At 44.2% G+C, this 10,572-nt stretch overlaps 1 protein-coding gene across 1 annotated transcript; it reads right to left on the reverse strand.

Moving 5' to 3' along the window:
- Nucleotides 1–6,164: 6,164 nt before the first annotated feature.
- LOC110537598 (frizzled-9-like) lies at nt 6,165–9,206 on the reverse strand. Its single transcript, XM_021623746.3, has one exon. It carries the CDS (start codon nt 8,460–8,462, stop codon nt 6,708–6,710), a length of 1,755 nt encoding a protein of 584 aa, XP_021479421.3. The 5' UTR covers nt 8,463–9,206; the 3' UTR covers nt 6,165–6,707.
- Nucleotides 9,207–10,572: the final 1,366 nt, after the last annotated feature.

Here is a 10,572-nt window from a genome sequence, read left to right on the forward strand (position 1 = left end):
TGGAGTTGATCAGGCTGTTTATTGTGGCCTGTGGAATGTTGTCCCACTCCTCTTCAATGTCTATGCGAAGTTGCTGGATATTGGCAGGAACAGGAACATGCTGTTGTACACGTCGATCCAGAGCATCCCAAACATGCTCAATTGGTGACATGTCTGGTGAGTATGCAGGCCAAGGAAGCACTGGGACATTTGCAGCTTCCAGGAATTATTTACAGATCCTTGCGACTTGAGGCCGTGCATTATCATGCTGAAACATGAGGCGATGTTGGCGGATGAATGGCAGGACAATGGGCCTCAGGATCTCATCACGGTATCTTTGTGCATTCAAATTACCATTGATAAAATGCAATTGTGTTTGTTGTCCAGGATGAGGGCTGCAGTAGGTATCTCAGATAAGGGGGAGTGAGCCCTAAGAGGATTTTATAAATAAGCATCAACCAGTGGGTCTTGTGACAGGTATACAGAGATGACCAGTTTACAGAGGAGTATAGAGTGCAGTGATGTGTCCTATAAGGAGCATTGGTGGCAAATCTGATGGCCAAATGGTAAAGAACATCTAGCCGCTTAAGAACACCATTACCTGCCGATCTATAAATTACATCTCCGTGATCTAGCATGGGTAGGATGGTTATCTGAATCAGGGTAGTCTAGATTTAACCTTAGCCTGCAGCTTTGATATGTGCTGAGAGAAGGACAGTGTACCATCTAGCTATACTCCCAAGTACTTGTATGAGGTGACTACCTCAAGCTCTAAACCCTCAGATGTAGTAATCACACTGGTGGGGAAAAAGGCATTCTTCTTACCAAACCACATGACCTTTGTTTTGGACGTGTTCAGAACAAGGCTAAGGGCAGAGAAAGCTTGTTGGACAATAACAAAGCTTTGTTGTAGAGCGTTTAACACAAAATCTGGGGAGGGGCAAGCTGAGTATAAGACCGTATCATCTGCATATAAATGGATGACAGCGCTTCCTATTGCCTGAGCTATGTTGTTGGTGTAAATTGAGAAGAGTGTGGTGCCTAGGATCAAGCCTTGGGGTCTCCCTTAGTGACAGGCAGTGGCTGAGACAGCAGATGTTCTGACTATACACTGTACTCTTTGAGAGAGGTAGAAAGCAAACCAGGCCAAAGACCCCTCAGAGACACCTATACTCCTTAGCCGGCCCACAAGAATGGAATGGTCTACCGTATCAAACGCTTTGGCCAAGTCAATACAAATAGCAGCACAACATTGGTTAGAATCAAGGGCAATGGTGGCATCATTTCAGACCTTTAAGGTTGCAGTGACACATACATAACCTGAGCGGAAACCAGATTGCATACCAATACTATAGACATCAAGAAAACCAGGCAGTTGAATATTGACAGGTTTTTCCAACACTTTTGATTAACAGGACAAATTATAAATTGTCCTATAACAGTTAGGATCAGCTTGATCTCCCCCTTTAAATGAAGGACGCACCGTGGCTGCCTTCCAAGCAATGGGAACCTCCCCAGAGAGGAGAGACAGGTTAAAAAAGTCAGAGATAGGCTTGGCAATGATAGGGGCTGCAAGGGTCTAAACCATCTGACCCAGATAGTTTTTGGGGGGTCAGGTTTAAGGAGCTCCTTTAGCACCTAGGACTTACTGACTGCCCGCAGGGAGAAACTTTGTAGCGGGTCAGGGGGAAAAAGAGGGAGGAGCATCGGGGCTAGTCGCATTAGAAGGGGTGGGAGATGAGGAAATGTTGGATGGGCAAGGAGGCATGGCGGAGTCAAATAGGAATCCTGACTTAATGAAGTGGTGATTAAAGAACTCAGCCATGTGCTCCTTGTCAGTAACAACCACATCAACATTAAGGGACAATGGTAGCTGTGAGGAGGAGGGTTTATTCTCCAGGTCTTTAACCATATTCCATAACTTCTTGGGGTTAGACCTACAGAGAGAGAACTGCTCCTTAAAGTAACTAACTTTGGCCTTCAAGATAGCCTGAGTGCACTTATTTCTCATTTGCATGAACGAGAGCCAGTCAGCCTGAGTATGCATGTGCCAAGCCTTTCGCCAAATGGAATTCTTGAGGTGGAGTAACTCTGCCAGATCACAGTCGAACCAGGGGCTGAACCTGTTTTTAATTCTCATTTTCTTTATGGGGCGTGTTTGTTAACAATACCACTGAAAATATTGAGGTCCAAGAGTCTTTGACAGAGGGGATCAAGCTGATTCTATAACAATTTACAGAGGCCAGGTCATGAAGGAAGGATTGCTCATTAAAGCTTTTTAGCAAGTGTCTATGACAAATCAGTACAGGTCGCTTCACTGAGCAGCCATTGCAAACACAGTGATTATTAAGGCCATTACAGAAAACACCAGACTGATACATATCAGGATTATTTGTTAGGATAACATCAAGCAAAGTAGCCTTTTCTGGGTGTTTGGAGTCATACCTTGTGGGACTGGTAATAATCTGAGAAAGATTTAGGGAGTCCCATTGCTTTAGGACTTGCTCAGGTGGTTTAAGCATGTCCCAGTTTAGGTCACCTAGCAGGACACATTCAGACTTAGTGTAAGGGGCCAGGAGAAGAGCTTAGGGTAGTTAGGGTACAGGCTGGTGCTGATGGTGGAGAGACTTGGTGGAGGTAACCGAGCACTGAAGGTGTTCCTTGGTAAAGATTGCCACTCCACCACCTTTGAAAGATCTGTCTTGCCGAAAAAAGTTATAACCAGTAAAGTTAACATCAGTGTTCAAAACACTTTCTTAACCACGTCTCAGTAATGACCAACACATATGGATTGGAGCTGTGAACCCACACTTTCAATTAAATAAGCTTTAGTGTTAACGTGCAGAAAACCCAGGCTTTTACAAGAGCAGGAATCAGTGAAGCAGATATCAGAGTACAAGTCAGAATTGGGGCTAGCAACAGTAGATGGGCCAGGGTGTACAGGCACATGTCCAGATATCATCAGCAGTAATACAATCAGGGCAGGGCAGAGGACAGGGAGAGCTCTGCAGTGTTGATTTTTTTATGACATTTGAATGTGCATCAAATGGCAACAACATCATATTGTGCAGCAATTTCATCAGGTAACATGAATACAAAGCCGGCAAGAGGTGGTTAGAATAGGATGGGAAAGTCTGTGTAACCATTAGAGAGTCAGAGTCCAGAGTGTGGGAACAAACATAGTCTGGTGTGGGAACAAACAGTCTGTCCCACTGTCGGGTAAACAAGCATGTTCATAGTCAACCAAGCATGAGGTAGTTATGAGGCAAATAGCATAATGCACAAGAAAAATATATGATGACTTGGGGCTAGCCATTGTAAGTTCAGAGTCACCTGCCCCAACAGTGCATGTGTCCTGGGGCGAGCGAAAGCTCAGGACAGAGGGGGGAGTGTGGTGGGGGTACCTGTACCAGACAGGGGGAGACAGGCCAGGGCAGCCGGTGAACAGATCGCCAGGTGGAATCCAAGCAGCAGTGCAGCAGGCACAGGAGTAGGTTGAACAAGCACTTGGGAGAAGCTTTTTTTGGGAGGCAGATTCCTTGTAGAAAATCCCAGCTAGCTAACGTAGCTAGCAAGTCTCTGTCCACCGTTTTTTTTTCACATGAAAAAGGAGGGCGTTAGCTAGCTATATCTCTTCAGTTTCGGCCAATGGTCCTTTACAACGTCCAAACAAAGTTGTTCTTTGACTGTTGTATTTTGGAGATTGCGAGGAGGATATCTTCTGAAAATGATCATGCTGGATAATCAGCCACACCTGTCAGGTGGATGGATTATCTTGGCAAAGGAAAAATGCTTACTATCAGGGATCTAAACAAATTTGTGCACAACATTTGAGAGAAATAAGCTTTTTGTGCGTATGGATAATTTCTGGGATTGTGATATCTAGTAACAATAAGGGGTGGCATAGGAAATCAGAGTGTCAAAGCCACAGCAACGATCTTAATACACTAACAAAATTAATGACGGTGGTAACTGTTTTGTTTGAAAGGTGGGTTAATCACTCCGTAGAGGAACTATAGTCTATGCTTCACTACACCACTCACCTAATCTAAGTTTAAAGAGATGTTCAATGTTACAGCATTCAAAAACCTGAGTCTTGGTGCATTGTGTGTTGGCATATACAAGTAACACAAGGGGTGCTCAGCTCAGCAGGTGGGACATGGCCGAGCCAGTGGCACAGAAGGCTCAGGGGGACACATTTTGGGGGGACACCCTTTCGGAGGGGCTGCTGCTTTTCAATAGACTCATTTCCACATCAAAACCAGCATAGGAAAGGGATACTGCTTGGGGGTGGGGGGTAATGAGGAGCTCTTTTTACCTCCCTTTCTCTATTCTTCTGGTGTTTTTTTTAAGAGGGGGGAGAAGCCCTGATGCTTTAATTATCTCCTTTAATCAAATGTATGAGCTAACATAGCCTTTTCCTTTCAGAGTGCACACAATTACACAGATACTCTATATTGTCCGCTCTCCTACAATGCCATTAGGAATCTCTATTACAGTGGTGTCTCCCAAAGGGTTTCTGGCTTTGAGAATGATTTGGCTAAGATATGCCTAAGTCGTAGTGAATGTGGCACATTTCAGTATTTTTGATTGGTTGAATAAAGACTGCTGTTAAGAACCACCCACATTTGACTTGACAAATCCTCGGAAAGAGCAATTCCACATTCATGGTCTGAGAATTTGACTTCATGTCTGGGGAGGTAGTTTAAACATTACCAAATGCTATTTCTCAAATGTCTTATTGAACATTTGAAAGACTCCACATAGAGTATGTGAATTACAATGTCATTGTCAATTCTTGTTGTCAATTTACAGTGAATTTGAATCACATGAATTCTTACATAATTCAGATCTTTTGCTTTCCCCTTTTATTTCAATTCAAATAACGACTTAAAAACCAGTTGACCATCTTACCAGGACCAGGGGGCTTTAGCAAGGGGATTTATCAGTTGCAATGGCTGATGCAGAGCAGACTGTTATTGTTATGAGAACCAAGTGTTTATGCATGTCGCCCATGTATAAACTTGAAAGCTGGCGCGCATTAATTGTGCTTTATTGTGACTGGTACATGTGGTTTACGCACCGCAGTGGGGTCCCAGAGAGCAGCTCCAAGACAAACACAGCTTTTTATGGAGAAATGTAACAGTGGTTTCAGCTCCAGGGGGAGATGTGCTGCCAAGCTATGGACAATGTCTGCACAGGCAGGATGCAGGCACCAGCAACTTGGAAGAGAGGATATAAAAAGTGAAGGATAGGCTGGTGGGCAGGACCAGCCCAAAATCTCAGCATTGTCAAAGGTCTAATATGAAATGGTATAACATAGGTCTACAACACAGTAGCAGAAATATGATAGACCTATTCAAATGGGATAAAGTCATGTAGGCTTTAGCTTTGGAGAGACTGAACTTATGAAAAGCCTGACATTTTGATTGCCTGTGTTATATTTGGGAAACACAGATCCATTTTTTTCTTAAAGGCAGTGTCATGACTTATTATTAAAACTCGGTCTCTTTCTCTCACCATGGAATGCTGTCACCCCATGTAAGTTATTATTGCTGGAGCTGATGTTTCAATGGAAAACAGAAAGTTCAGCATAGCTTCACAAACATGGGCAGTCAGAGAGGCCTGGAGGCCCTGACCGTTTTCCACCTCAACTGAGGCTGCAGTTTAGAAAAATATTAACACTTTTGTCAACCAACCAGAAAGTTGGCGCGAGGCTCAACTGCGTGGAACAAGCAGCTTTTTGTTTGCAGTTTACTCAAGCAGTTTGAATTCCTCAAATGTGACAGAACACTGATGCAATGCGAGGACAGAGTTATACATGAAAGAGCATATACAAACAGCTGATGTCACTTGGAAAAATATGACTAGATTTGCCAGTGAGAGCTTCATACTGTAGGTGGGTCCACAAGGTCATCAGTCTAATGAAAAAGAAACTAAAATGAATACTTTTAAAAATGTCGCCGATACTAATGATGTCCATTTAATTTATACAATATATTCTTGCATCAAGTTAATGACAACTGTCAATTTGAAGAGGCGCTGTAGCAAAATGTTTCAGATACAAATGAATATTTTCTTAAACCAAAAAAAATAGTTAAGGTGTCTTTGCTTTGCTTATGTTAATAACCACTACACTTAATTTGACATGCATTGTAAAGTAATCAATAGAGTAAAGTCATCAGTGAAAATATATAAATATGTTTTATTAATGTCCATTGTTTTGAAAAATATGCATTTGCAAAGGCACTTATACATCTCAACAGGCCCTATATTCATAACTCTTTAGTACATGTGCTTTTATATACAATATACAAAACCTTAGGAAACACCATGAAGAACTTGCAATTAAATACACAACACAATAAATACATTTACAGGGAGAGAACACTAAACCAAATGTTGATACATCCATGCAAGTTCTATTTTGCATTCATGTTCAGTTGGTTAACCAGAAACAGCCAACTAACTCTATGGCATACAATACAAGAAATGTTTCCTTTGGAAGCATATCTGATTCTGCATGTGCACCGAACTGTGTGGTTTAACTGAAAGCAATGTGGATCATCTGTTACCAAAACGAAAGCACAACCACTGTTACGTTCAGGTATTGCTACTGATCGAGCATTAGATGCAAACCAACCTGAGCTTTTCAAATGATCATATAACAAAATAGCATCCTTTGGCATTGTCAATACAAGACACTGTGAGAAGTGTCACTTGAAATGTTAGACGTGTGTGGGGCTCTCTAGGTAAGAGTCTGTTTTGGCCATGTGGAGCACCACGGCTGGGGATTTGTAGTGACAATGGGAGGTGCTGCAGCTGACGCTGCTACAAGGCTTCCTGCTAGTCCGCACCGACAGCTTCCTGTTGCACAGGCCCTGCCAGGTCTGCAGGGTCTTGGAACTCCAAACCCACACACCGCTGGTGATGCCCACCACCAGAGACATGAAGATCTTCAGCATGAACACTGCCACGGTGGGCACCGACTCCTCCAGGGAGCAGTCCTCATGCCGGCGCCCGGGGAACGACACACACTTGTTCTCCAGCGCCTGGAACTTCCAGTACCCCATGTTGAGCCTCTCGTAGAAGTAGCAGATGATGACGCAGGTGGCGGGCACCGTGTACAGGATGGAGAACACACCGATCTTCACCATTAGTTTCTCCAGCTTCTCTGTGTTGGTGCCGCCCGTCTTCATTATCTTCCGGATGTGGAAGAGCGCCACGAAGCCCGTGAGGATGAAAGAGGTACCAATGACCAGGTAGCAGGACAGAGGGATGAGCACGAAGCCGGTCAGTGCATTAACGTCCATGCTGCCCACATAACACAGCCCCGTCAGCTCGTCCCCTGCCACCTTCCTCATAGTTAGGATGACGATGGTCTTCATGGCTGGGATGCCCCAGGCGGCCATGTGGAAATAGCTGCTGTGGGCCTCGATGGCCTCGTGGCCCCACTTCTTGCCAGCGGCCAGGAACCAGGTGAGTGTGAGGATGACCCACCAGATAGATGAAGCCATACCAAAGTAGTAGAGGATGAGGAAGACGATGGTGCAGCCCGTAGACTCCAGCCCCTCCTGGATGATGTAGAGCTCGCCATTCTCCCGGTCGCAGGCTATGTTCTCGGCCCCGGCCACCGAGCGGATGACAAAGGCCACCGAGTAGACGTTGTAACACATGGAGAGGAAGATGATGGGCCGCTCCGGGTACTGAAAGCGCTGCGGGTCCAGCAGGAAGGTGAGGACAGTGAAGGCGGTGGAGATGAAGCAGAGTGTGGACCACACTGCCATCCAGATGAAGGCAAAGTCCTTGTCCTGCCGCGACCAGAACACGTCCACCACCGAGGAGCAGCGCGGGGCACACGACTGGCTCTTCTCCACATACTGGAACTTCTCTGGGTTCTCGCAGGAGCCCAGGCTGTTGCCTGAGCGCCCGCTGGTACCCGGCCCGGGCTGCCTGGGTCTGGGGGGCACCGGTAGCATGCCCTCCCCCTTCTTGGTCTCCTGCTTGGTGTCATTTTCAGGCGCCTCCATGCACAGCGAGTTGGGGTTGTTTTTAGTGGGCAGCTTGGAGCAGTCCAGTGAGTCAGGCCAGCCGAAGCTGAATTTCTCCATGATGGGAGAGCACTTCTGCCTGGCCTGCTCACACATTGGTCGGCAGGCAGGGATGGTGGTGGACACTTTGTCAGTGCACATGGGGACGTAGAGGGAGCAGAGGAAAAAGCGCAGGTGCACGTCACAGCCATATTCCACTAGAGGGGCAAACTCATTCAGTTTGATGCTGGCCTCTGCTTGGCTTTCGTATTTCATGAAGTTGGGCATTCTTGTCATATTGTAGCCAATGCCCTGGCACATGGGAATGGTGATGGGTTCACATTTTGCAGGTCTGCCCCTCTCTATATCATATGCTCCGATATCCAAACTGGATGCAGCAATAACAAGTTGGCACCAGAGTAAAATGGCAATCCTCAAATGAAAAATATACATGTTGATATCAGGAAAGTTAATATATCACAAACTACTTGTTTTAGAATAGAAAAGTAAAATAGAAAGGAACAGTGATTGTAACAATTCCAGACTGATGAGATGGTGCCCAAAATGTGTCCATTTCCCCACTGTCAATTCTGATGAAGCATATGTTAGTTCCAAGGTGAGTTCATTTAATACCCGACCATATGGCTCTCCTATGGTCAAAATTGCACACCTTCGCAAAACGTCGTTTTCCCTGAAAACAGTATCTGAATTAGTTCCAAATCCAGTCTGATATGTTAAAGCACGATACGCTTCACATGTTTAGCAAAGTGACGGCAACATGCTGTGAACGTTCGAATGGTGAACAATTAGTCTCTATATCATCGATATCACGCATATTAAAATCTCAAGCCAGGCAGTTGCGTTGAACCGTAATAAAGTCCTTCTTTTCCGAAATTATTTTAAGTTGATATGCTGTTCAAAATCACATTTTAGTAGGCTCCTGTTTGTAACCACACCAGTGCACCACACGCGGGGATACTGGGTCGTTTAAAAATACTCAAGCCGTCCAGCTCTGTCTGTCTTCTTCTCCCTCCATCGCTTGAGTGCATTAACATTCTCTGTGCTCTGCTCTCTGCCTCTTCAATAAAGGGGCGGGAGTTGGATGACGAACTTGCTTCGCCCCGCCTTTAACTCATTCTCAAATGTATTTTTCTTAGAGGTAAAATGTATTTATATTGGATATTCTGTTCTCTAGTCAATAGCTATTAAACCAAGCATGCCAACCATGACTGTGAAGATGATATATTTTGAATCAGGGGAGGATGGAGAACAATCCACACTTTTGTTTGTCAAGTCACATAGTATTAGATTAAAAAAAAATGGAACCTTTATTTAACTAAGCAAGTCAGTTAACTTAAGAACAAATTATTATTTACAATGACGGCCTAACTCGGGCCAAACCCGGACGACACTTGCCCAATTGTGCGCCGCCCTATGGGACTTACAATCACGGACAGATGTGATACAGCCTGGAATCGAACCAGGGACTGTAGTGATGCCTCTTGCACTAAGATGCAGTGCCTTAGACCGCTGCACATTTCATTTGAGAAAGTAAGAGAATAGATGGCAATAAAGCACAAAATGTTTACATATTCATACAAAAGAGCTCTTATGCTACAGTTAGGTTAACTAAAGCCATTAAGGAATGACTAGTGGAAGCCAGAATCTTCTTGGTCTTTTACTTATTTTTATTTATTTAACCTTTATTTAACTAGGCAAGTCATTTAAGAACAAATTATTTTTACAATGACGGCCTACCCCAGCCAAACACGGATGATGCTGGGCCAATTGCGCGCCGCCCTATGTGACTCCCAAACACGGCCGGATGTGATACAGCCTGTCTGCAATGCACCATGGATAGATGCTGTGTGGATAGTGGCCACTAGATGGGAACAATAGCCTATCAGGCCTTCCATAATACTGTCACTGCTCAGTAATTGAGTTACACACCATGTAAAATTAGTATTATATTAGATATTCGGACGGATATTAGTTCCTTTCGGCTCAATAGCTATTGTACCAAGCATGCCATGACAATGAAAATGGTATATTCTGAATCAGGGTGGATGGAGAACAATCCATGGCTTTTTTTGTTTCTTGAAATATAATCAAATGTTGTTGTCAGTCAGAACTCCCTCATGTCTTTTCCTCCCTGAGGCTACAGCAGGGGCGGACTGGGATAAAAATGAGTCCCTGGCATTTTAGCCACACCAGCCCACATCACCTCACGCATGCGCTGTTACCCATCCTAGTGGTGAATGAAAGAACACACACACACACACACACATACATATATACATATATATATATATTAGACAAAGAAGAAAATCACTGAATAAATGCCTTATAGATGACCATTGGCTTATACATACAGTTGAAGTCGAAAGTTTACATACACCTTAGCCAAATACATTTAAACTCAGTTTTTCACAATTTCTGACATTTAATCTTGGTAAAAATTCCCTGTCTTAGGTCAGTTAGGATCACCACTTTATTTTAATAGTAGAGAGAATGATTTATTTCAGCTTTTATTTATTTCATCACATTCCCAGTGGGTCAGAAG

This window comes from Oncorhynchus mykiss, chromosome 12 (genome assembly GCF_057628025.1).
Source record: "Oncorhynchus mykiss isolate SJ-2025 chromosome 12, ASM5762802v1, whole genome shotgun sequence".
Classification (NCBI taxonomy): Eukaryota; Metazoa; Chordata; class Actinopteri; order Salmoniformes; family Salmonidae; genus Oncorhynchus; species Oncorhynchus mykiss.